General features: G+C 36.7%; 3 protein-coding genes across 5 annotated transcripts; 2 read left to right on the top strand and 1 right to left on the bottom strand.

The window, feature by feature from the left end:
• Window positions 1–7,164: 7,164 nt before the first annotated feature.
• Window positions 7,165–11,344, bottom strand: BNAC02G11930D. Of its 2 annotated transcripts, none has more exons than XM_013814997.3 (4): window positions 8,194–11,344; window positions 7,855–7,990; window positions 7,738–7,778; window positions 7,165–7,617 (listed from the first exon to the last, which is right to left on the bottom strand). In XM_013814997.3, the coding sequence occupies exons 1-4, from the start codon at window positions 8,291–8,293 to the stop codon at window positions 7,250–7,252; spliced, it is 645 nt and encodes a 214-aa protein (XP_013670451.2). In that variant the 5' UTR covers window positions 8,294–11,344; the 3' UTR covers window positions 7,165–7,249. The 2 variants fall into 2 exon arrangements, with proteins under 2 accessions (XP_013670451.2, XP_013670450.2); XM_013814996.3 differs by having other exon boundaries at window positions 7,165–7,620; window positions 8,194–11,326.
• Window positions 11,345–15,495: 4,151 nt separating this feature from the next.
• Window positions 15,496–19,559, top strand: LOC106375097 (IQ domain-containing protein IQM5). Its single transcript, XM_013814995.3, has 8 exons — window positions 15,496–17,042; window positions 17,134–17,639; window positions 17,840–17,942; window positions 18,061–18,126; window positions 18,219–18,307; window positions 18,403–18,490; window positions 18,578–18,910; window positions 19,001–19,559. The coding sequence occupies exons 2-8, from the start codon at window positions 17,143–17,145 to the stop codon at window positions 19,355–19,357; spliced, it is 1,533 nt and encodes a 510-aa protein (XP_013670449.1). The 5' UTR covers window positions 15,496–17,042; window positions 17,134–17,142; the 3' UTR covers window positions 19,358–19,559.
• A 2,113-nt stretch (window positions 19,560–21,672) lies between these two features.
• On the top strand, window positions 21,673–25,307 carry LOC106377546 (casein kinase 1-like protein 12). 2 transcript variants are annotated; one of them, XM_013817801.3, is made up of 13 exons: window positions 21,675–22,001; window positions 22,095–22,135; window positions 22,444–22,513; window positions 22,596–22,744; window positions 22,810–22,905; window positions 22,983–23,053; window positions 23,138–23,199; window positions 23,841–23,904; window positions 23,996–24,080; window positions 24,152–24,278; window positions 24,351–24,461; window positions 24,534–24,628; window positions 24,717–25,307. In XM_013817801.3, the coding sequence occupies exons 1-13, from the start codon at window positions 21,926–21,928 to the stop codon at window positions 24,927–24,929; spliced, it is 1,260 nt and encodes a 419-aa protein (XP_013673255.1). In that variant the 5' UTR covers window positions 21,675–21,925; the 3' UTR covers window positions 24,930–25,307. The 2 variants fall into 2 exon arrangements, with proteins under 2 accessions (XP_013673254.1, XP_013673255.1); XM_013817800.3 differs by having other exon boundaries at window positions 21,673–22,001; window positions 24,351–24,628.
• Window positions 25,308–26,763: the final 1,456 nt, after the last annotated feature.

Genomic DNA, 26,763 nt, shown 5'->3' with positions numbered 1-26,763 from the left:
TACGCTTGGTTCGCAAGGAAAGATAAATGTCAAGTTTCCGCGGATAAATACGAAATTTTGAAGATAATTACGAAGATCGGAAAAAATGGAATATCTCCATTTTTATGCTATGGCGACTTAAGGGCAGAAGGAGAAAAGTGTAAACCGACCTTGGAGCCAGTATATAAAGAGTCCTAGGCGAGAGGCATGGAGGAGAACTTTTCACAGCAAACTTAGCACTTAGAGCGATTTTAGGCAATTTTCCGTTTTTGTTATTCGAGCTGCGACTCAATTAGGTTTTTGCGGTCTTAGGGTTTTAGAACAAAGAATCTCGCCGACAGCTCTCGTAGCCCAGACACTTTCCTTGTTGTAGACCCTCAAACGCAGATTCGGAATAAGAACTATCTTGCTCTCTTTTTCGATTTCTTATTTTATTACTGTTCTCGTTTCGTGTTCTGATTGCTTGGCGTGTGGTATTAGCTGATAGACGGGACCTCTGGGAAATTAGGGTTTTCCTAGTTTCCTTATTTAAACGGAAATCGACAGTGCGAATTTCGGTTCCCACATTGTTCACGTTGATTTTTCTTTTCTTCCTTTGTTTCTTGCCCTTCATGTATTCTTGCCTTTTTCCTTCTTCTTCTCTCAAGCATGCTAATATACCATGAATTTTACCAGATTTTTTTTCTTTTTTCGAGGAAGACTTCTTTCGAGGAAGCCTCCACAAGGGATGCTAAAGTGTAATATTGGTGTCTCTTGGATCCCATCAAACTGTCAACAGCTGAACCTCTTAGATTTTGCAAGATTGTTAATCTTGAGTCAATTTCAGGTTCAGTTATTGATCTTATTTGTTCGTTCTTGTTCTCAAGTGATCAACTACGTACGAAAACGAAATGCAAACAAGATTGTTCACCCGGACTTCGTTTCCTACTGTCTGGGGAGGGAACGGTATCCCTCAAACTTCACTAGAATCAATACAAAGCTTCGGTAACGTATATACAACAAGATCTCAATCCTCGGAAGGAGTCTAGTGTCGTTACCTCCGAAATATACCACAGATAATCGGATCCTCGGCTAGATCAACGTCGGAGACACTGCACCGTCGTCTCCTGTTGAAGTAGCTATCAGTAAAGCTCTCTCTCTTTGATTCTATTCTCGTGAAACTTCTCTGATCTCTCTGATCTTTCTTCCGCAAGTGATAAGATGAAGACGAAAGCCGTTACGGCCGTTAAATTCAGCTTTTACTCAGCTGCCAAACTTGTGGGCTTAAGTGATACGAGGCCCAGCTCAATCTCCTGTCTTCTCCGTTATTGAAGCAGTAAGCCCAATAGAGTTGGCCCAAAACTCAGAAAACTGAAGACCAAGGCCCACAAATCTCCAGCTCTTTGGTTTTCAGACACAACCGAGAAACCCTAGGCGACAATCAGCTCCTTCTCGCTCTCTTCTCCGCCTCCTCACTTAGACAATCAAAGAAGAAAACTCCGAAGAAACTCAATTAATACCAATCCCTCAAACCGGAGCTTCCCTTTCCGGCCTTCCTCTGGTTCAGATACCGAGAACTGGTAAGCTCTCTTCTCGATTCTCTTTCTTTAGAATCCTGATTGAGCAACTCCACCTGAAACAAACATCCATCTGTCTTACATGTTAGTCATAGAAGCTTCCTTTAGCACACTGCTTAGCTTCTGAACACTCCGTTCTGTAGAGAAGCTACAAACATGTAACACAAACTCTCGTTTCCCTTTGCTGTTCCAAATCAATCAGACTTCCATCCTCTGACTCACTCTTTATCTGATACTGAACACAAATCCCTCTCTGTTTCTAAGACTGTAGATCTGAAGACCAATACCTGATATAGCCAGAAGAACCTTCTCGGTGACTCCACCTCAACCTTTGTTCAGAGATCTCTCGGTTTGATCTCTTCTGCTCGACAGGTATCTCCTTCTCGTAGGCTTCCTCGTCCTTTTTTTAAAAAAAAATCTTTTTCGCGTAAACGATTAGCTTTTATCCCTTACTCAAAATTTTCTTTTAATTTTCCGAGATCATCATGGAGCTACCTGGAGCCGGTACGTGCTTCAGCACACGTTCAATGAATCACAGCAGAGTTGAAACTTAGTGCCATGTACACACTTAGTTAGAAAATCTGCTAAATTCTTAGATGTATGAATCTTCGCTAGGTTGACGATACGCTTAGCAACAATATCCTGATGAAATTGAACTGCGTATCCATATGCTTAGTCCTCTCGTGATGAACTGCATTTTTAGATAGGGAAATAGCACTCTGAGAGTCACAGTGTATCCTTACACTGTCATGCTTGTATCCCAATTCCGAAGTGAAACCCCTTAGCCAAATAGCTTCTTTCACTGCTAGAGTTAATGCCATGTATTCAGCTTCGGTGGTTGAGAGCGCTACTACTGACTGTAGTCCTAACTTCCAGGATACAGTGTTGCCTCCCACTTGGAATACAATTCCAGACACTGATCGTCTCCTGTCTAGGTCTGTAGCATAATCTGAATCCGAGAACCCTTCAACTCTGAACTCCGTAGACTTCTTGAATGTTAGACACTTCTCATAAGCTCCTGCTACATACCTCAGTACCCATTTTACTGCCTCCTAGTGCTCTCTGCTAGGGTGTGACATGAAACGACTGGTCAAGCCAACCGCAAACCCCAAGTCTGGACTTGATCCAACCATAGCATACATCGGGCTGCCCACTGCGCTTGCGTAGGGTACATCCTTCATAAACTCATACTCATCTGCTCTCTCCTTAGGATGGAGAATCTTGAGTTTAAAATGAGACGCAATAGGAGTAACAACTGCTTTAGCTTCTAACATCCCAAATGTCTTTAGTACCCTCTCTAGATACTTAGCTTGTGACAGCTTTAAGATTCCATTCTTCCTCTCACGAGTAATATCCATTCCTAGAATTCTTGAGGCCTTTCCCAAATCTTTCATTTCAAACTCTTCACTTAAACTGTCCTTTAGAGCTTTGACGGTAGGTTTGTCTCCTGAAGCAATTAACATATCATCAACGTATAGAAGTAGATTGATCGCTTTATCTGAATTCACATCTTTCATGTAAACACATGAGTCATACTCGCTTCTGATAAATTTCTGCTTCTTCATGAAACCATCAAACTTTAGGTTCCACTGTCTGGGTGATTGCTTAAGGCCATATAAGGATTTTCTCAGTAAGCACACCTTGTTTTCATCTCCTTTCTCAATAAAACCCTCAGGCTGTTCCATGAGAATTCTCTCCTCGAGATCTCCATGTAAGAACGCGGTTTTTACATCCATTTGTTCTAGCTCGTAGTCGAAATTCACCACTAGTGATAGGATCAATCTTATAGAGATATGCTTCACAACAGGTGAAAAAAATCTCGTTGTAGTCCACACCTTCCTTCTGTGAATAGCCTTTGGCTACAACTCTGCCCTTGTAACGAGGATACTCTACTCCTGGAATGTCGGGTTTCAACTTGAAAATCCATCTGCAGCCTATAAGCTTCTGATTCTTAGGTCTCTCAATTAGATCACAAGTTCTATTCTTCTTGAGAGATACCATCTGTTCCTTAGCTGCATTATCCCAGAACTTTCTTTCCTTAGTTCTCATAGCTTCTGCATAAGTCTGAGGCTCGTCAATGTCGAGTTCCTCAGCCGCACTCAATGCATAAGCTACCAAGTTTGCATCATCAAATCTAGATGGAGCCTTGATATTCTGTCTTCGGCTTCTATCTCTGGCCAATACATAATCGTCTAGAGCAGCATCCCCTGAACTGACCATAACTCCTATACCGAGATCTGAATCTGACCCCCCCCCCCCGGTCTGAACTGACTGACCCTTGAGAATCCTCACTGTCGGAATCATCTGACTGTTCTGAAACATCTTCACCTGAAGTTGATGCACATTTAGTGTTTCCTTTAGGAGTAGGACCAAGTATCAAATCATCACTGAAAGATACTTTCTTTTTCATCTTCCTGTCAGTTTCAAGACCTTCTGATATTTTAACATTTCCAGAACCATCAGCCTTTTGCGTATCTTTATACAATTCCTGTTCATGAAACACAACATTTCTGCTCGTAGTACATTTTCCTTCATCCTGAATCCAAACCCCGTAGCCTTTAACTCCAAAAGGATAACCAACAAACACTCCTTTTACAGCTCTAGGACTTGTCTTCTCTTGTACTTTGTGTACACAACCAAAACGCCTGACGTGTGACAAATCAATATTTCCTCCCGTCCATCTCTCTTCTGGAACCTCAAAATCAATGCTGGAACCATGAGTTCGGTTGATCAGATATACCGCAGTTGATGTGGCTTCAGCCCAAAACTCAGATCCCAAACCGGTTTCAGATAGCATGCTTCTCACTTTGTCCATAATGGTTATGTTCATATGCTCAGAGACACCATTCTGCTGAGGTGTATAGGTGCACGTACGGTGACGTTTAACTTCAGAATCCTTACATAACTTGTCAAACTTGTAGTTGCAAAACTCTAGGCCATTGTCTGTTCTTAGACATTTTAGCTTCTTCCCTGTTTGGTTTTCAACTTCCAACTTCCACTCTTTGAAACAATCAAAAGCTTCGTCTTTAGTCTTTAGGAAGTAAACCCAAACTTTCTTTGAGTAATCGTCAATGAAACTAACAAAGTATTTGCAACAACCGAGACTCTCGGGAGTAGAGGGTGATCCCCATAAATCCGAGTGAACGTAGTCTAGAATTCCCTCTGTTATGTGCTTTGCTTTCTTGAAACTTTGTTTATGCGATTTTCCAAGAGTACAACTTTCACAGAATTTTAAATCTTCGACTTCTTTGATTTTGCAGATATCCTTTCTTTACCAAGACGTTCATATTTGCAATGCTCATGTGTCCAAGCCTGGAGTGCCATAAGTCAATCATATTGGGTTCAGCCTTCCCAATATTAGCTTCACCTCTCTGCACTGTACCTTGAAGGTAGTATAAACCGTCTTGATAATTACCCGATATCACTTTTTCACCATTCTTGAAAAAATCCACTCGATAATCTCCACCTTTGTAGGTACACCCAGCCTTCTCAAGCATGCCATATGATATCAAATTTCTGCTCATCTGCGGCATGTATCTCACTTCTGTAAGTATGACCTCCATCCCATCTGAATTTTGAATCTTTATATTCCCAATCCCTTTCACTTCACACTGAGTATTGTTTGCCAGGAGAACCTTTCCACCATCAACGTCTCTGTAGTTATACATGACGTCCCTTTGTGGATTGATGTGAAAAGAACAACCGGAATCTAAAACCCACCCTTGCTTAGAATCCAAAGTGCTAACTGTTAGGACTAGAGGCTGCCTTCGTTCTGAAACCGTGTTTGCTGAGTCATTAGAATCTTGTGACTTGTTTTGTCTTTGAGGACACTCACGTTTCCAATGTCCTTCTTTCTTGCAGAAAAGGCAAGCATTTTTACCATCTTTGTTTGCTCTTGGCTTTGACTGTGACCTATGACCACGAGACTTCGATCTACCTCTGTCAGACTGACTGTTGCCGTTTCCACGATCGTTCCTTTTACTAGATCGTCCATGAGACTCCACATACAGCCCTTCATTTGATTTTCCAGCTTTTCCAACAAGACCTTTCTGTTTCAGCTCTATCTCCTTGGCGTAGGCAGAAGACACCACCTCTCTCACAGTGAGAGTGTCTTTCCCGGTACCATACTTCAGAGTATGAACTAGGGCTTCATACTGTGGTGGTAAACCTCTAAGTAACTGAATCGCCTGATCTTCATCACTTATGGTTATGTTGAGACTCGCTAGATCACCAATCAACTTTAGAAAACCGTCCATATTTTCTTCAACGCTCTTCGATTCATCCATCTTGAAACTGGCAAACTGTTGCTTTAGATAAATCCTGTTAGGTAGAGTCTTGGTCTGATAATCACGTTCCAATGCTTTCAACATTGCATAAGCTGTAGGTTCATGCATTACCTTCCGTAGAATCATATCACTCAAGCAGGTTCCCATTAGATTCTTGACTCTTGTATCTTTCGCAACCCTTGCAGGATCAAGAACTGGATCATCACCTTCTTCCAACTTCTCTGACGTCTTGTAGAGTGTTGATCCCTCTTGAAGAACTGATCCCAAACCTTGAATCTCTAGCTGACCAAGAAGTTTATACTTCCACATGCCAAAATCTCCCTTTCCATCAAACTTGTCCATCTTGAATCGACCTCGAGTAGGATCAATCTCCACACGGTCCTTTCCAAGATCCATCTTGAAAAAACCTTCTTGATTCAGCTCCTCACCAGATCGCAATCAATAGACCTTCCTGAAACCAATCAGCTACAAAGCAAGCAACCACAGCTCTGATACCACTTGTTGGTTAGTTTACGCTTGATCTTGAGTCAATTTCAGGTTCAATTATAGATCTTATTTGTTCGTTCTTGTTCTCAGGTGATCAACTACGTACGAAAACGAAATGTAAACAAGATTGTTCACCCGAACTTCGTTTCCTACTGTCCGGGGAGGGAACGGTATCCCTCAAGCTTCCCTAGAATCAATACAAAGCTTCGGTAACGGCTATACAACAAGATCTCAATACTCGGAAGGAGTCTAGTGTCGTTACCTCCGAAATATCCCACAGATAATTGGATCCTCGGCTAGATCAACGTCGGAGACACTGCGCCGTTGTTTCCTGTTGAAGTAGCTACCGATAAAGCTCTCTCTCCTTGATTCTCTTCTCGTGAAACTTCTCTAATCTCTCTGATCTTTCTTCTGCAAGTGATAAGATGAAGACGAAAGCCGTTACGGCCATTATATTCAGCTTTTACTCAGCTGCCAAACTCGTGGGCTTAATTGATACGAGGCTCAGCTCAATCTCCTGTCTTCTCCGTTATTGAAGTAGTAAGCCCAATAGAGTTGGCCCAAAACTCAGAAATATGAAGACCAAAGCCCACAAAGATTACCAAGGAAATGTCATTTTCACAGTCGACGATCATACTATCTTCCTCCTCAACTCCGAGCTGATGAGCTTCTGATTCTATTATAGATGATATAATTTCTGAAGAATACGCATCACATGAATATTATCTTTGAGTCGTCTAAGAGACGCTTTGTTAAACCTACAAACATTTCCAATGTTTTAAGAAAGACTAAAGTTTCTGAAATATGAATGAAACGAGCTTTATAATCTGATAAGGTAGCGATTCAGTAACTACAAATAAACAAACTCATTGAAACTCAACCACACTTTACCATTCGACAAATAGAAAACAAGTTCATGATCATGATCAATTTATTAATAACTCAATCTTTTTTGTTATCACCCCAAGGAGCACAAATCTTTTCAAGCCACTTTCCAAGAGAGCATCCAAATCCAGCTCTTTCCTTCTCCAGTGAGGCAGACCTAGAACTCTTAGGAGAATCAGAACCGTCAATCTCATTCTTCTCGGGATGGATGGTGTCGATGACGACGGCCTCGATCTCTTCCTCGGATCTATCGAAAACATTGGGAGCCTTCACTTCATCCACATGCGTGTTCTCATCGATATCATCACTGCTTCCATGAGAATCTTTGCGATGATGATGGTGGCGATGAGGTTTCTCCTTTGAATGGAATAGAGATTTGATTTCTTCCTTGGCGTTTCTTATCATATTCCGTTTCTTCTTTGCATCTTCTGAACAAGAATCAAGAACAACACACGCACAAACTCACAAACTATACAAACTTGGTTATTACTTTACCCTAAACCCTAATACAAGTTTGATGCAACTATGAGAGAACAATATCGAACCTGTTTTCTCGGATTTGAGTTCCATTTTATCAGATTCGTCCCTGGAACAGGATGTATAACATTATAAGCAAAAGATCATAGCATTAGGCCATTAGACGGAGAGAAACAAAACAAAACCTGGAACTCTTGTGTTGATGAATCACCCCAATAACAGCATCGAATTCCTCTTTGGCACGTTCGAACATGTTTGGTGCTTTGACTTTGCTCACATCGATGTCACCATGAATCTTCTTGTCCGAACCATGTTCACCACCTAACAAACACACACACACACACATAAGTTCATATAACATGAGATACATAACTAATATCCCTAAAAATTTGAATTGTAAACAAGATTCATCGCACGGGTTTTGATAAGTGCAGTTGAGCAAAGAACCACCAATCAACTTAAAGCTAGATTTCATCGCAACTGTGTATGACTGTGAAGGAACATGAACATCGAGGAAGATTTACCAGAAACTGTGTTGGCACCAGTCATCGTCTTCCTTGGATGACGAGAAAATGAGAAAATGAGAAAATCGAGGGGTTTTCTAAGAGTTTGTGAATGCAACATAGAATTTGGTCTCTTCTTATTTGAAAACAAACCGTAAGAGCCAGCTGGATTAGCAGCATATTGGGCCTCACTGTTATTATGTTTTTATGCTAATTATAAGTACTAATCAAAATTTTCCTCGTTTCTTAATTCATAACCATCTTCTTATGGGCTTTTAATTCAGACTAAAGCTATTGGGCCTTCACAAGTGTGATGCTGGATCTTACAAAAATAAAGCTATCATTTTCATCGTTCTTAAAATAATAAATTAATAACTATTCAAAATGCAAGTTAGATTTTCTTTTAACGTTTGAAACTTTTCTTTTTGATAATCTGGAGTATCCGGCGGATCAAAATCCAATTGACTAATTTTCTAAGACATGTCCACCGACTTTAAATAGATCTGGTTGATCGCAATGAAAATTAGAAAAACGAGTAAATATGAATTTGGTAGGTTCGAACCTGGGTTCTTTAGCACATTTGCAAATCTGCTGTACCACTCAACCATACGGTTAATTTTCTTCAGCCAAATGTTTAAACTGATCCTCGTGGAGGATTTGCACAATAAATCTTGGAACATAAAATTGTAATAGAAGCTTAAATTTTTATGATGAAACTCTTTTACTAGAATATATGTTGCTTGATTGGTAGAACATTAGCAGTAGCATTATGTTTTACATTATCCGATCAACATTTGTTAGAAAAGCATTTAAAAAAACATTTACTAAATGTTAATGCTTTCCAAATGCTCTCTGATCAAAGCTCTCATATGAAGCTTTTATAAGAGTATTTGCATTTATAATTTTTAAAATTAAAAAATATACATAATTCATTCATTTATTTTATTTAATAATATCATAAAATTATTTTTTTATCCAGAAAATAATATATTTTTCTACAGCAAAAGCATTTACAGACTCATGTAGACTCTGTAAACCAAAGTGGTAACTCTGCATCCATGTGTACGATGAACGACGGTTGTATCCGAGCACTGCGTGCCAAGCGAGCCGCCATTATATTTTCCGTCCTAGGAACATGAACGATTTCTGAGTTGGTGAAGGTTCTTCTCAAAAGCTTAATGTCTTCCAGGTAACTTCCAAATGTTGGTCATTCCTCTGGTTCTGAAACCATCTTCACCAGTTGAGAACAATCTGTTGCAAACGTGACTCGGTACAGTCTTAAGTTTTTCATACATTCCATTGCCCAAATTAATGCCTCCATCTCCGCATGAAGAGGTGAGAGACTTGCCCTTACATTCCTTGCCCCTAACAAACCCTCAAACCCTGGAAGTGTACTGAGCCAGTCTTGTCCTGAAAAAGAATCTTTATCTTTCCAAGAACCATCCGTGAAACACCATCTTCATGTGGTCTCTAAGGTCGATCTGATTTGTACTTCAATTGCCACCCTTGGATTAATTATATTATGTGCCTCAGCCTAAAGTCTTGACTCCAATTCTGCTAAGTTGAGCGTCTCTCTCGGATCAATATCTATATTACTGAAAACTTTATTATTCCGGCCCTTCCAGATGTACAATAGTATCCATACACACTGATGATCCTCCATTTTCGGGTTAACTCTCCAAAATAAGTGATCCATATTAGCGAATAGAGAACCAATAGGAAAAAAGTTTGGATTTGATGGAATCTTAGATAGTGCCCACACTTGTTGTGCCGGAGGACCCTCAAAGAAAACAAGATTTATTGATTCCTCTGGATCTCCACACCGTGCACAAACTGTATCTCCTTGTATTCCTCTTGATTTTAAATTTTTTGTCACTGCTATACAACATGTCAGCAACTGCCATAGAAAATGTCGTAACTTTGGAGGGCACTTCACTTTCCAGCAGAATGCCTTGAGTGTATCCACATTGGGACCATAAAATTCTGGTGGTTTTTCCTTGTCAGGATAGATCATTTCTACTTGATACCCTGATTGTACCGAGTATGTCCCATTATTAGTGAAATGCCAACCATTCCAATCTTCCATCTGATTTCTACTCAGAGGAATACTTTCAATCAATTTTGCATCGTTGGGCTCCACCAAAGTCCTAAGTGCCTGTAAATTCCAAGTGCGGGAATCCTGATGAATAAGAGAATCCACTGTAAGGTCTGGGTAACTGTTATGAAGGTTTTTGTTAGCTGGTCTCGGGCGAGTGGATGAGATCCAAGGATCATTTCATACTGAGATAGATGACTATGTTCCCACCCTTTTAATTAGTCCTTTACAAACCAAAGATCTAGCAGAGATGATACTCCTCCAGCCATACGACGGGGAATATGAGCGAATGGTTCCAGGGGTGAAGTATTCCTGTAATACCGCCCTTTAAAAACTCGAGAGAAAAGAGAATTTGGCTTCTCGATCAGCCTCCACAATTGCTTTCCAAGCATTTCCGTATCAAAATCATTCAAATCCTTGAAACCTAGCCCACCATTATCCTTATGTTCACACAATTTATCCCATGATTTCCAATGCATACCTCTTGTGCTTCCTCCTGGGCTCCACCAAAACTGAGCTACCGCACTCGTTAGTTTCTTCATTGTAGCTTTCGGTAACCGATACACCGACATCACATGGTTTGGTAGAGCAGTTATCACCGACTTAATAATCACCTATTTTCCCCCTTTGGTGAAAAATCTAAAAGTCCAACCATTCACCCTATTATTCAGACGATCTTGTACAAAACCAAACATTTGAACCTTATATCCTCCTAAACTTTCCGGCAAACCTAAATAAGAACTCATTCCTCCTAGATTCTGAATCCCCAATATATCTCGCAACTCTTGGCGACTTGATTCCTCAATCTTATGTCCAAATTGAATTGAGGATTTTTGAAAATTAATTTGTTGTCCTCATACAGCTTCATAATCCTTTAGTATCCTCAGAATAGTGCGGCACTCTTCTTTGTTTGCCTTGCAAAAGAACAAACTATCATCTGCAAATAGCTAATGCGAAACAGCTGGACACGCTCTACCTACCTTCATACCGGTCAATTGTTTCACCCGCTCCGCCTTTTTTATATTCGTAATTAAAGCGTTTGTACACATAATAAATAAATAAGGAGATAATGGATCTCCCTGACGTAATCCCCGCTGAGGTATAATGAGAAAATAAAAATTTTATTTCTAAAATAAATGTACAATAAAAATATTTTTTTTTAAATAGTATTTCATATTTAAAATATAATTATTTTAAATATGAAATATTATTTTTAAATAGATATTTTAATTTTAAAATTTATTTTTAAAATAATATTTTTTGATATAAACATAATTATTAAATTATTAAATAAAATAAATAAATTATATATCTTTTAAATTTTATATATTTATATATATATATATTAGAAATATACTCATCAGAAATCAATATATTATATATTGTATATTAATTTTTATAATAATTTTAAATAGCATATTTATAATGGTCTATCAATCATTCTATTAAACAAGTTATCAAAAACATACATTTTTTGCATCATACCAATTCTAAAGCATATTGCTACTGTTTTATCATCTGTTATGCCAATCAAGGCTAAGTCGTAGTATCCAACCACATCGAACTATATCAAACTAGTTTATTCAAAATTTGATATTGCGTATCAGCGTATGTAATTATCGTGAATCTTAATTTGGTTCAATTATTATTTACGTTCTCAACAAATATATGAATCTATAGATTCACAATCTACGGACGGAAAACACATTCAGATGTGTATCAATTAATGAGGCAGCTTTACATGCTTGTTATTTTTGTTGACCAAAAGCTACTTTACGTGCTTGTTTCTTTTCAAGTTTCTAACCTCTGAAGTTCAAAAAAAGAAAAAAAATTGCAACCTCTCAATTTAAATCAGTGAGATATTTTTTTGATGAAAAAAAAAATCACAATCGGACTATCTAGTTACGTAATTTACTCAAGAGAAAATTTCATGACACTGTTTAATGTGTAAATTATAATAAATTCATCAACAAAAATATTTGTGATATTTTATATTGTATAATTATCGATAGATAGATTGAGGATCAAATCAGAGATTACACTAAAGTTAATAACTAAAATCCTTGAGTATAAGGCGAGACAGACCCTTGAACCAAAAACTTAACAATGACTATCCTAAAAAATTTATATATTTATAATTTATATCAGCCCAATATGGATCCTAAATGCACGTAGAATATTGATCGCTTAATCCAAAATCCAAATCACTAAATATGAAAATGAGGGAAACACATATATCTAGCACAAATACAATTAAGATATTAACTCTAAATTTTGTAGATAATTGACGTCTCTTTGCTCTTTTCCTATATATATTTTTGTTTTCTATCTTGCTTTATTATTTTGGTTTTCATTTTCAATGCTTTTTATCCTAAAGTTTTTGTTTCTGAGAATATCTACAAAAGCGTATGTTGATCAAAAAAATAATACCACCATACAAAAATAAGAACAACCTGAAGTTAGATCTTGATACAGAGGTAGACATGAGTCCTCGTTTTTTCTACCACTCGATTTTCTTAATCCTCATTTTCTATTTCGTGTTATCACAACATTTTGTTTTTTCTTGAGGTGCTTCTTAAGTTGATCTTCTTACTTCTCTTCCTTGAATTACCATGACCACAACCAAGAATCATGTGCCAGCATATTGAAAACCAATTTAGTCTTTTAAAAACAGAATTGACCTAATTTATTGGATTTACCTTTTACTGCATAGAAGTATGTAGATTTTGCCAATATCTAGAAAGCAAAAGAAAAAAATTATAATTATAAATAGGCTAGAGGAGAAAAAAATTCATAAACAACGAAACATGAAACAAACTACGATTTGACTATAGTCGGGGAGTTATTAGCCTCACTAACCAGGAAATTATCAACTTTGCGGGAAGCTTTGCTATAGAAATTTTTTGTTTTTTTTTATTTGTATCTAGCAGAGCCGAGAGTGTTGGTACAATCGTCAGAAATTAAAAAATTGAAATTTCAACACTTTCACGAAAGATAGAGAATCGATGGAGCCACTGCAAATAATTAGGAAAATGCAAGAAGAGATGAATTTGAATTTTACAGAATCGTTGAGCAAAATCTTCTATAAAATAAAATTAACTGTTTCAAGATCGTGAAGAGATCATGGTGTTAGAAATATTAAGGATTTTTAATTTAAATCAAAAGTAAATAGAATCAGTTAAAAACGGAGCTGTTCTTTTACATTTAAATTTTATTTTCTGCATTTGTTTTTTTTAAATTGTATAGCAAATGTCATGTGTTTAAATTTGATTGGTCATGTGACTTGTGCTTTAGTATATAAAGGATCTTTGCGATCAGGTTAACTACAAAATAAATGTTTATAAAATAAATTTATAACAAGAACAGCTTAAGTACAAAATAAAATTATAAAAAGAAAAAAAAATCAGTTGGCTTTGAAGCAGTCGTCTTGCATGTGTGTGTGTTTTTTTTTAAATGCTAAAAGCAGATCATGATTTTTCTTAATGGTCATACTCAAACTTCTTTAAACTCGATCAACCACGTGTTCGTGGTCTGATGGTCAAAGCGTTCTGTGGATCCCAAGAGACCCGATTTCGAATCCGCACCACACCAGATTTTCACGTGCATGGTTACTGGGGCTTTCACATTTTCTTTCCGGATAATGGTTTACCATTTTTTTTTCTTTAAACTCGATCGGAAGGTTTTGATATCTACCTTCGTCAGAGATCTAACTTCAAAGTTTGACATCTTGGTCTTGGGTCAAGTCCGTTCAAAGAGTAAGAATGATCTTACGATATAATTTACTCACAGTATGAAATCGACACTGAGAAATGTGACCAGCACGTCCACAAAAGAGATGAATTATTATCATACGTAGTATATAATAAACAACCTCATAATATGAATCGATAGCGCAAAATGTGGCTAACTAATATTTTTCCGTATATTGCATTTAGAAAAAAAATTATTTAGAACATTTTAGACTTCACGCTAACGCATTATGTGGTTTTTTCACCAATACGAGACCTTTAAAATCTCAACAACAGAAAAAGTAAACAAGAATATTCAAATCGAAATACACGTAATTACGGTCTTACTTATTGACCAGTGTTGTAAGTTATAATCCATAACTTGGGATAGTGTTTTACTTGGTAAATAATTAGGCATAAAGTTATAGCCCTTTTATTACGCTTCTAGTAGAGTCTTCTCAATGCACACAATGAAATCAAGTAATGTTTTAAGTTGTAAGCTATATATACAATATATATATATATATATATATATATATATTTATGCAAAATTAATATTCTTACACAAAATCCAGAAACGAGTTTAATGTGAACGAAAAAAGAAAAATTGTTGCATAAACAATAATTGCACGTATCAATAGTAGTTCAGCTGTTTTTAGATATTGTTTTGTTACTAATACCATTTTCTTACTACTGCGGTATTCCCATAACGATTAAGTACTTTGAGGTAAAGGTAGATTTCAACATCATATAACACCTAATTAAGAAAAAATTTAATTTTGTTTGTATTAACGTAATAGTATATGATAATTAAAACATATATTTGTTTTGTGTCGTGTAAAAGGTGAACAAGTGAATAGACCAACAACTTTGAACTAAAATAACACGTACGTTGTCCAATTTGGTAGAAAAATATCAAGAAGAAATTCTTTTTGGAAAGCCAAGGGACTTGACCGAAATTGGTTGACTCTGCATTTACACCTTGCGACCCCGAACCGGTTTCGGTGCTCTCTCTCGTTGTCTTTATCACATTCATAATATGGTTGCTTTCTTTGACCGTCATAAATCATAGTAATATTTATTTTATTAATGTACAGTAGTAGTGTTATAAATTGAATTTATAAAGATGGCCGGGCCACTGATATCAATTTATTATAATGTATTTTATTAATATTGGCTTTGCACTATCATAATCGCAAGTTCGTTATCATATATATGATTTAAAGTCGTATTTTATATGTGCAGCTATATGCTTAGTGTCCCACACCGCGTTTTCTCACCAAACTCGAATGTTAAAGATTTGATTTGACTTGTGTGAAATTCCTTAACCAAAAGAACGAGAAATTAGCCCCACGAGCTTACACGAAGACATGCATTTTCTTACACGGTTTCGTTTACAAATAAAATGTTATGACCCATTGATTTCAAGATATTATATAATAGAAATAAAGTTGAACTGTTGGTATTTATAGACATTGAAGTACTGATGTATAGAACATCAGTATATGTTTCCTGTTACCGTCACAAATGAAATAACATCCAAAGCATAACCATTAATCTGTATATTTCTTAGATTCTGCATTATCATTATGTAAGAAAAAGTCATGTCTCAAAGCATAACCAGTTGAATTCGACATAACTGAACCAAATTTATTATAACCAGTCGAATAAATTATACTTCCTCCGTTCCCGAAAATAAGATTTTTTAGATTCATTTCTTGTTCCACAAAAATAGATTTTCTATATTGTTAAGGTATTTTTTTATATTTTTGAGGAATATTAATTGAGAATATTTGAATTGACTAAATTTTATTGGTGGAAAGTCATTGGAAAGTGTATAATAAAATAAAAATAAATTAAATTATAAATATTTATTAAATTTTTAATAAGTGTGTATACTCTGGAAAATGTTACGAATCTTGCGTAATAGATAGATTTTGTAATCATCACGTCGGTAGTAGTATAAAATAAAATGAAATAAAAAGGATAATCTTTAAATATAATCAGCTCGATCAGTAGCTCATAGGAGAATTGTTCAACATGATTATTTTATCTACAGCATACAGGTGTACTCTTCATAGCATTGAAATATTAGAAGAAAAAAAACATTATTCTCCTTTTCTCTTGTAGATCTGATACAACCCCTGTCTGTTTGAATGTAAAAAGCGCACAAACCAAGAATATTTAATACAGTTTATCTAAAATAGAAATAGATGAAATCTGTTGACCGACCAAACAAAATAGTTAATGATCAGACCAGAAAATTCTGAAATGCATATAAGTTGTGAGGACGCTAAAACTGTACTCCACTATTAACCAAGAACGACGTATTCAAAGATGCCACCATTCATACGTAACGCCGTGCGTATATCACATATGTAATTACAAGTTAGTATGTAATATATAGATGTATACAATTTCTAACAATGTTATCAAATAGTTTGTAACTTTGTCTAAGCAATAAGCTGTGAGTACGTTTAGTCGTTTATACATTCAACCTGACGACGTATTCAAAGATGCGCCTCCCACAGACTCCATACGTAACGCCATGCGTATATAATATACGTAACGCCATGCGTATATAATATACGCTCACACATATGAGTATGTATAAGACCATGTATACAACTTCTAACAGTGTTATAAAAATGTAGAAAATAAGTTGTGAGTACGATCATCTAACCAATATGAGGACGCATTCAAAGATGTCCCACACGCTAGTATGTATTTTATGTTGCATTGAAAATCAAAGAAGAGCTCGTGTTGTTTGATTTATTACGTTTTAAGTTATGAGGAAAACGTAAAACCTTTGAATTAAGACTTCGAAAAATCTTCAGTGCGTATCCTAAGGTCCAGTCCCAAATTTGTTCTGAAGAAAATATAATTATTACATCATTTTTATATATCGATTAATATTAATTAAAGTTATATATATAGACGACAGATGGGCAAAGAAGAGACATAACCAGAAACAGAGTTCTTCTTGTGTTTAATAGGTCTCTCTGTTAACAACATTCGACGACGAAACTTCTCAAGATCGTAACAGTGTAAATTATCTTCCTCAATCTATGGGTTTCAACAGAAACTATTTTCACTTATTGATCTCCTTGTCTGAATCTTTACTTCTAAATTTTGCAGGTAGCTTTAATGGCTTTATCTTTTGGATTCTTACAAAGGGACAACAGTTTCAAGAAAGATTCACAAGAGTGTAAAACACCAAGAGTTCTGAATAGCCCAGTAAACATGTTTCTTGAAAAGACCCTATCCTTCAAGGATTTGGTCGATCACAATTACAAAAATGAGAGTTTTGGGGTCAAAACGAGAAAAGGTATAAACTTAAAGGGTCCTAAACCAGATAACATGGTTCTTGAGAGGAGTCTCTCGTTCACGAGTCTAGTACAGGTGGAGAACAGAGAAGAAGAAGACGAGGACGAAAGAGGCTCGCCTCCGAAACGAAGGAACAAGGGTAAAATGGGAATAATAGGGAACTTAACGGCGTTAAGTGTACCTGCACCGAAGCCGCTCTGGTCTCCTAGGCCGTCGACGGAGCTTGACGCTGCGGCCTTGACGTTACAAAAGGTTTACAAGAGTTATCGAACGCGTCGAAATCTCGCTGACTGTGCAGTTGTTGTTGAAGAGTTATGGTACGTCAAAGTTATAATATTCTATGAAATATGCATCGTCAATCCAATTTTATTAGAAAATGCTTAAAAGTTGAAAGCATTTGCACTGAGAAATTTACATTTTGACTAAAGCTTTTTACCAAATATTATAATAGAAAATAGGTTCATCTTTACACAAACCAGATAATGTGATATGAAATTATATGTGTGTCTTGGTTTAGGTGGAAAGAATTGGAATTGGCAGCGTCAGAACCGAACCGAACCAACCAGAAACCGGAGACGGCTGTGTCGAGGTGGGCAAGAGCTGGAACAAAAGCAGCAAAGGTAATTTTACTACGAAAGTGGACATATAATTGAACCTTTTTATTTTATACTCCATAATTAATCAAATAAATATCATACATTATCATATCATAATTTAGTAGTCCCCTTTGTTTTGTAGTTAGGGAAAGGATTGCTGAAAGATGATAAAGCCCAGAAACTAGCATTGCGACATTGGTTAGAAGCCGTAAGTTTCGGCTTTATTTAATTTACTTTATTATATGGATAGTATTTAACTTTGATATATAATAATGTCTTGTTTATTTTATTTTTGTACAGATTGATCCACGTCATAGGTACGGACACAATTTACACTTATACTACGATGTTTGGTCGGAAAGCGAGAGTACTCAGCCATTCTTCTTCTGGTAAATTTAAATCAAACTTAGTCAGCAATTATTTCATTTTTTTTTCACAATTAGTTGATCTGATTCGATGGTAAACTTTATGAACGGTTCTAAAGGTTAGACATCGGAGATGGCAAAGAAGTGAATCTCACCAAATGTCCACGAACTCTTCTTCAACGCCAATGCATCACTTACCTTGGTCCGGTATGTATTCACTATAATTCGGTTAGTTCCGGTTATGAACTATTCAAATTCGATTTTAATTATGGTTTGAATGGGTTATGTTAACAGAAAGAGAGACAAGCGTACGAAGTTGTAGTGGAAGGAGGGAGACTAGTCAACCGACAAAACAAGAACTTTATTGAGACCGTTGAAGGAACCAAATGGATTTTCGTGTTGAGCACGGCACGGAAATTATACATTGGCCAGAAACAAAAAGGACGGTTTCAACATTCAAGTTTTCTCTCCGGCGCTGCCATCATTGCCGCTGGTAGAATTGTCTCACAGGACGGAGTTTTAGAAGCTGTGTGGCCGTATAGTGGTCATTATCTTCCGACAGAAGAGAATTTTCGAGAGTTTATCGATTTCTTAAAAGAAAATCATGTGGATCTCACTAACGTCAAGGTAATTTTTTTTTTTTTAAATGAAAAGATATTAATCTCATCAAAATTAGCTTAACTACATAATTTATTGATGGTTATATTTTGTTTTCAGTTGAATGCGATTGACGATGATAATCATATGGTCTCCAATGATGGAAGCACAAAGCCGTCGATATCTAACGGTCGAGATGAAACTAAGGCCATCACGGCTGATGCGACGGCTGATGATCTCAGGGAACAGAAACGCTTTCCATGCAAGTGGAGTACCGGGAATGGGCCTAGGATCGGGTGTGTGCGGGACTACCCTGTGGACTTGCAGACGCGGGCGCTTGAACAAGTTAACCTTTCTCCTCGTGTGGTTAACATGACGATGGGACTATTTGGTCCAATACCTTCACCAAGGCCTAGTCCAAAGATTCGTGTCTCTCCTAGGTTATTTTGCATGGGTCTTCCAAGTCCAAAGAATTAATTTTCCAGCTTCTTTTTTATCTGTTATCATTCAATTTTTCTTGTCTTCCTTGATCTTGGATGATTCTTTAATTAGCGTAAAACTTGTACCCATCAAAAGTTTAGGTACGTAGTTTAATTTTACAGTTTTGCAGTAATATAACATGTAACCTTTTATTTACTTTGTAACATCTTTTGTAATATCATGATTTTTTTTCAAATAATTATTTTCCAGCAAATCAAATATATTACTATCAAAAGAAGTTTACAAGAACATCTCCAACACAACAGGTAAAACAAAATTTTAAAATAAAATAAAACAATTTTTAATGAAGAAATAGAAAGTAGCTAAGAAAGACTGTTGTTTATGGACTGTTGTTTTCCGGTAAAACTCCAAGATAGACTCATCATAATATTGACTAATAAGATTGGTTTAAACGTTGTTGGTAATGAATCTAAACCGTATATTATTTTTGAAAATGCCAAAATAAATGGAGATTTTTGATGCAAAATGATCTCTCCATATTTTTGTTTTTTGTTTTTTTTTGAAAAAAATGCATTGAAATTAAAAACATAAAACATACATGGTATGATTTTGAAACCATAAAGTTTTAGAAAGTATGATGAGACACATTTTTCATATGGAGCTAAACAAGAACTTAGAAAAGAGAAACTTATGGGATATAAGCTAATAAAACAAGATAAGAAAGGACCAAGCACTAGGGAGTGTGGTACCCATGACCTGGATGACCTCGACCATGTTTGCCTTTCCCTCGTACCCTGGTCCAATCCAATCCACCTTTTGTCATGTTGAGATTTGCCATAACATCACTCATCATTCCATCTCCAACATCATGAACACTAAATTGCTCAATGTCATTGTGAAAAGGGCTGTCATGTGTAGGTGTGTACATAAAAGCCAATGAATTGTCTCTTGATTCCAAATTGGTCTCGGAAACAATAATATGAGATGAAATTTTTTCCATAATAGTTGGTTCAGCCGGAGAAGGAGGGGTACCTGCGAATGGTGGTGTAGTGGATTGAGAGTTGGAGCCATTGGCTATTGTTACCATAGAGTGGACGGACAACTTTACTGGCGTTGATAGAACACCCTTTTGTGATTGCAATTGCTCAATCTCTGTCCCATTAGTGGGTTCTGAAATCTGATCAGTAGAAACTAAAACCAAATTCGCTTTTGAATCTTCAACTTGTATTACCTCTTTTCCTAATTGTTTCTTATTCGGCTTAACCCCGCGATCTTCATTTAGCACCTCATTCACTGAAAGTGTTTCCACGTTCTTTTGGACAGCTGGGAGTAGACATATTTTATCTTTATGTCCTAAGTGTCCACATCTACCCATAAGTACTCGGAATCTATGTATACTTAACATCCACCGAGAATATATTACCTTGACATTTTGTTTTCTTTTTGACATTTTCCAAGATTGTTCTTTGAAAATAAGAGCGGTTAGTTCTTTTTCAAATTATAAAAACTACTAAATAGGAACCATCACTAGTTTTTTTTTCAAATGATAAAGAACGCACAAATCCAACGATCTAATACCAATAAAAATCAAATCATGTGAAACAAACACCAAAGATTATGAAAACTTGATCGAGAGGCGTTTGGGGGCCGAATGAGAAAAGGTTTTTGATTATAGTCACGAAATATAGAAAGCCGAATCAAAAAAGGTTTTTGATTATAATCAACGATTTTCTCGTGTACTTCACTACTTCAACAGTTACACGTTCAAAAATATTAAAGCTATAAGATAATTTGCTCCCCGAGAAGAGTTTATATTTCGACCGACCAAAGTACAAATATTCAAATCACCTCATCGTACAACGAATGATTAAATATTCAAGACCAGTAAAGTCAAAATACGAAAGGAAAGTAATGGACTCTTTATTACAAACTAAAAGTCACGTGGCAAACGACCTTTACCGCTCACCCAACGGGACCCCGTAGCTCTCACGCTTGGTCACCCATTTCTCTCTCGTAGCCAACCCAAATTAATTACTATTATTTTTTCCAAAAACGTTTTTTCCCACTCTACGCGTGGTATACGTTCAGATACCCAAATAAACCGAACAAAATTACGAAAACCGATCTGTATCATATTGATACGTAAATTTAAATACGATAAAAATTCAAAAAAAAAAAATCAAAGATGTGATATACTCCTATGTTTACTCCTATGATTGAAGTACTATAAGTGAATGATGTTGGAGATTGTTGCCCGTGCCTAATGGAGAATTGTAAACCGGGTTTCCGGTTAAATCAAACCGGATATTTGGAACCGTGTACAACACATCAAAGGGAAAGAACCAAAGTTTGAGAAACAAACAAACATTCAACCAAAGCTTCCTTTTTTCCTGGTTTTCCCCAATCCACATTCGATCACGAGAAGGAGGATGACAATTGGGTTTCTCTGTTTCAGCCGTAATTTAGCAGAAATGGAATCTCTTCGGGAGTAATTTTGGGGTTTGAGGTGCTGATTCTCGTGGATTAATAAAGGGAATAAAGTTTCCTGATTTGAATCAGCGTTGGGGTTGAGATTATTAATCAAAGTTTAGGGCTTCAGCATCGATGGAGGCTCGTGTGGGAAACAAGTTTCGGCTCGGACGCAAAATTGGAAGCGGTTCTTTTGGAGAGATCTATCTCGGTTCCTCATTTACTCAACCCTTTGTTTCAATTCAATATGTTTTTTTTTTTGATATTTGTCTCAATCCCAAACATTGTATTGCGGTTTTTATAGGTACTCATATTCAAACACATGAAGAAGTTGCCATCAAGCTTGTGAGTTCTTTGCTTCGCTGCTACATTTGTTTCTTTTTTTCTGTTGTCAGCATCATGTGAATGTTATTAATTGAAAGATAAAGACAATGTATGTTGTTTACTAGTATATAAATAAAATAACATTGGCTAGAGCTTATAAACATTTTACTAAGAGTTACTTGAATTAGATCAACATTGAAGATAATATGGCACAAAAGTCTAATCTTTCACTAAGCTTCTTTTACATTTTATGAACAATGTATGCGGGTTTGTTACTGCTAGTAGCCTTTTGTTTAAATACTCAGCGTGTTGTCTTTAATTGTTTGCAGGAAAATGCCAAGACAAAACATCCACAGCTGCTCTATGAATCCAAGTTATACAGACTTCTACAGGGAGGAAGTAATAATTCTCTTCATTCTCTGTTTCTAATTATTTTATAAATATGACCTTAGTCTCTCATGAACCTTTACCCATATGGCAGCTGGTGTTCCGAATGTCAAGTGGTTTGGTGTTGAAGGCGAGTACAATGTGCTGGTGATTGACTTGCTTGGGCCTAGCCTTGAAGACTTGTTCAATTTCTGTAGCAGGAAACTTTCTCTCAAGTCCGTCCTCATGCTTGCTGATCAAATGGTACATCTCCCTCTCTCTCTTGTCCTTACACTTGTTCAGTGACTGACTCCGTTATTGATATTCAGATAACCCGTGTTGAGTATTTCCATTCGAAATCTTTCCTTCACCGAGACCTCAAGCCAGACAATTTCCTCATGGGGTTAGGAAGACGTGCAAACCAGGTTTCCTTTCACCTCTATCATATGTTTCTCTTCTCAGTTTATTTAATAATCCGAAATGACTCCTTTTGTTTCCAAAGGTGTACATCATCGACTTTGGTCTTGCTAAGAAGTACAGGGATAACACTACTCATCAGCACATTCCTTACAGGTGCGTGAGATGATTGTATTGTAATCAATCAGTCTAACGGATCTTCTTCTTCTCAACTCTTGCTGCTGTTTTCTATCTTTGTAGAGAAAATAAGAATCTCACTGGAACTGCAAGATACGCTAGTATGAATACTCACTTGGGAATTGGTAAGCTTTTTCGTGTTGTAATTGCTCCAGACTAGTGCTGGGATTTTGAACCGAACCGAAACGATTTTTTTTCGGTTAGTTCGGTTAAGAGCATGATTAACCTGGGGTTCTTAGGGTGGCGTTTTTAGCGGAATATAAGAAACCGTCTCTTAACTTTTAACATTAAACATGCTCTAAGAGTTCATTTCGATTCAATAGGCTTTTTAAAAAAGTTAAGGTTTTCGGTTCGGTTTGGCAATGGCTACTTAGATTTTCTTTTAAAAAAATTTAATGAACTATACCAAAACCTTGAACTAAATTAACGTACCTGTAATAACTGAACCTTTTTTTGGTCTAAAAAAAAGTTTGGTTATTTCGGGTTGAAATTTGGTTAGCTTGGTTCAGTTTTTTGGTATAGTTCCTGAACCGAACTAACCAAATTTTGAATCGAACTTATCTGAAATTTTAACAAACTAAACCGAAATCAAAACTTGGGTAGGATTTTCAAAAACCAAACTAACCGAATATCGAACTGTAAAATTTATGTTGAACCGAACTAACCAAAAACCTAACTAACCGAACTGAATTATCCGAACTATTTGAACTCGCAGGCCTACTCCAGACACTGTCCTTATACTAATACCTCTTGTTATATCATACAGAACAAAGCCGAAGGGATGACTTAGAATCACTTGGTTACATCCTCATGTACTTCCTTAAAGGAAGGTGAGTACTATCATCTTACCTACAAGCCTCATTCTTTCACTTTGTTCTTCGTATTCCTTAGTAGAATTTTTTCTCGTCGTTTTCTTTACAGTCTTCCATGGCAAGGACTTAAAGCTGGAACCAAGAAACAAAAGTATGAGAGAATCAGCGAAAAGAAAGTCTCTACATCAATCGAGGTAAACTCTCTCAACCACAAAGTGTTATCCTTAACTTCTATTTGACACAAGTTGCTCATCTTGCCCTCCAGTCTCTATGCCGTGGCTACCCATCTGAACTCGCATCTTACTTCCATTACTGCCGCTCCCTCCGGTTTGATGATAAACCAGACTACAATTATCTCAAAAGAATATTCAGGGATCTCTTTGTCCGCGAAGGTTCTTTAATCTTTTGCCCTCCATGTTTCTCCCAAATCACACACTTTACTTATTATACTTTCTTTACTGCAGGGTTTCAATTGGATTATGTCTTTGACTGGACCATATTAAAGTACCAAAAGTCACAGCTAACAGCTCCTCCATCACGTGGCGTCGTAACTCCTGCGGCTGGAACCAGTGCGGGTAACAGAACATCTTTAACCAATAGAATGTTTGAAAAGTTTTTTAAGCTTTGTTTTGATTTGTTTCTTGAAGGGGAGGAAGAGAGAGTGAGACCAACAATGGATTTATCAAGAAGGAGAACCTCTGGAGGAGCTCTTGACAACTCTGCAGCTACTAGAGCCCCTACGGTATTAAAAAAAAATTTGCTCTGTTTCATTGTTTCTCTCTCTCTCAAGACCAAAATAAAAGGGTATTGACTTTGTTTTCAATTCACAGATGCCAAGGGAGTCACTGTTTGCACAGTCAGCAGGATCATCAAGGAGAGTAACGTCGGAGGAGCTGCACTATGCAGGCGGTGGAGTAAGAAACTCTGCGGTGGTTTCAACGACAGCAGGGAAGAGATCATCTTCCACCAGGAAACAGTATGACTCCGCGGTGAAAGGCATTGAGACTCTCCAAGTCTCAGACGAAAGGTTTCACCACCGTTGAACCAGAAGATAGAAAAAGAATGGTTACGTGACAGATATTAATACATTATATATATTTGAGTTTAAGAAATGCATTGGTGCAACCGTGATCTACAAGTTACCTGATGCACCTGACCCGTCACTCCTGGATCCAATAAAACGGAACCACTACGATGTCTCTGCTGTTACACATTTGCTCAGGAACTAACTTAGCCAGTTTGAGATGTAACAACTTTAAATAAATGTTAGATTTCTTATGTCAGGATCAAATTATAAATAATCTTTTTAGGTGTTCTACTAGCTGCTGTCCAAGAGCGATTAGTTATGAAATATTTTGTAGAAACATAAACGTTTAATATTTTTTCTTCTGGATGAATAAATGAAAAAGGTGAAGTATGAATGGAATTTAGCTAAATTACGCTAAGAATCAGCCAATAGACCGGTTTACTGGCGTGGCCGACCGGCTAACTTAATATGATTAACAAACTTTTTCTAACGAAAAGAAAGAAATTAATATGATTGACAAATTTTCTAATACAGTCGGTGTGGATTAAAATCCAAGCTGTTTAGCCTGTTTTGTATACACATCAAAACTACTTCAAGAAGGCACGATCTGCTTTCATCAGAATGTGAAACGAAGAGATGTTTCCTATGATAGGTACGGGGTTTAGATATCTTCGTTGTACTTTCAACGACAAAAGAGAGAGTTTGGTTGATTCGATTATTCTCATCGCCACAAGCTTCCAAATAGGTTAGTGCCACGACAAATGTGTGGATCTCTTACATTTGATTAATACTTTTAATAGTAATAATTGAAAGACGAATCATCAAGAGCTTTATACTATGTAACAGTAACAAGACGACAAGTAATGTAGTACATTTAGATGTCGTAAATCGCACGTGTGGAATACAGGCTGTGTATCTAGAAGATAACTGTCTGAAGAAACTTATGGTACTTCCGTAGTTCCGTTTCATCTAGCCGCTCTTTTTTTTTTCCCAACCTGTCTCCTTTTTTACTTGTTAAAAAAGTTGATAATTATATATATATATTTTTTTTGAGTGAATTGGGCCAAAATCCTTTAAGAATTAACAAATTAGGAGAATGCCTAAGGCATAGAAATTGTGGGCCTTCGGAAAGTAAGTAAGGTGAGTCAAATGACAAAAGTGTCCTCGAGCCGGTAAGGAAGAAAACGAGAACGTAACCGGTGACAATGGGTTACCAAACGATTAGAATTAAAAAAAAAAAAAAAAGTAGAGAAAATGTGTAATGATTAACCTAGTATTTGCCCCCCGATTATTTAGGTGAGGCGGCTAAAGCCACGTTGCCCAATGTGATACCTTATTGCAATGACACAATGTCTGCATGTTGAGGAATATCAAAGGAGAGAGTTATGAATGCCGTATTTCCCGAGGAAGGAATGCTCCTTTTTCACCGAGTTTCATTGGAGATGGCCTTCGCAGACAACTTTCTAGAAAACATGAATCATAGAACCCAACGAGGGCGGGAGATAATATAGCTTGATGATGATGATGAGATGGCTGATGGAACGCAAACTAAAGTGCCTACATGTAAACGTTTTTTTAAAGAGAATTTGCAGTCTACACACAAGACTTCTGCTGAATTATAAAACACATGGAAGAACACATTCAAAAAATTGATGGTGCGTGTATTTTAAGGTATTGTGATGCATAAATAAGTGTTAACATGCTAGTAGTCAACTGTGGGCGTCCACATTACATTTACGAAACTATAGTGTGATATGTTAGCGAGTTACGCTTATTGTTAGCAAGGCAGCCATGTTAGTAACCGGTTAATGTTTGTTTTTAGCATTCTAAAGTTCGTTTGAAAATGAAAA

This window comes from Brassica napus, chromosome C2 (assembly GCF_020379485.1).
Source record: "Brassica napus cultivar Da-Ae chromosome C2, Da-Ae, whole genome shotgun sequence".
In the NCBI taxonomy this organism is placed as follows: Eukaryota; Viridiplantae; Streptophyta; class Magnoliopsida; order Brassicales; family Brassicaceae; genus Brassica; species Brassica napus.
Note: the sequence above shows the minus strand (reverse complement) of the source record. Positions and strands in the feature narration are given on the sequence as shown.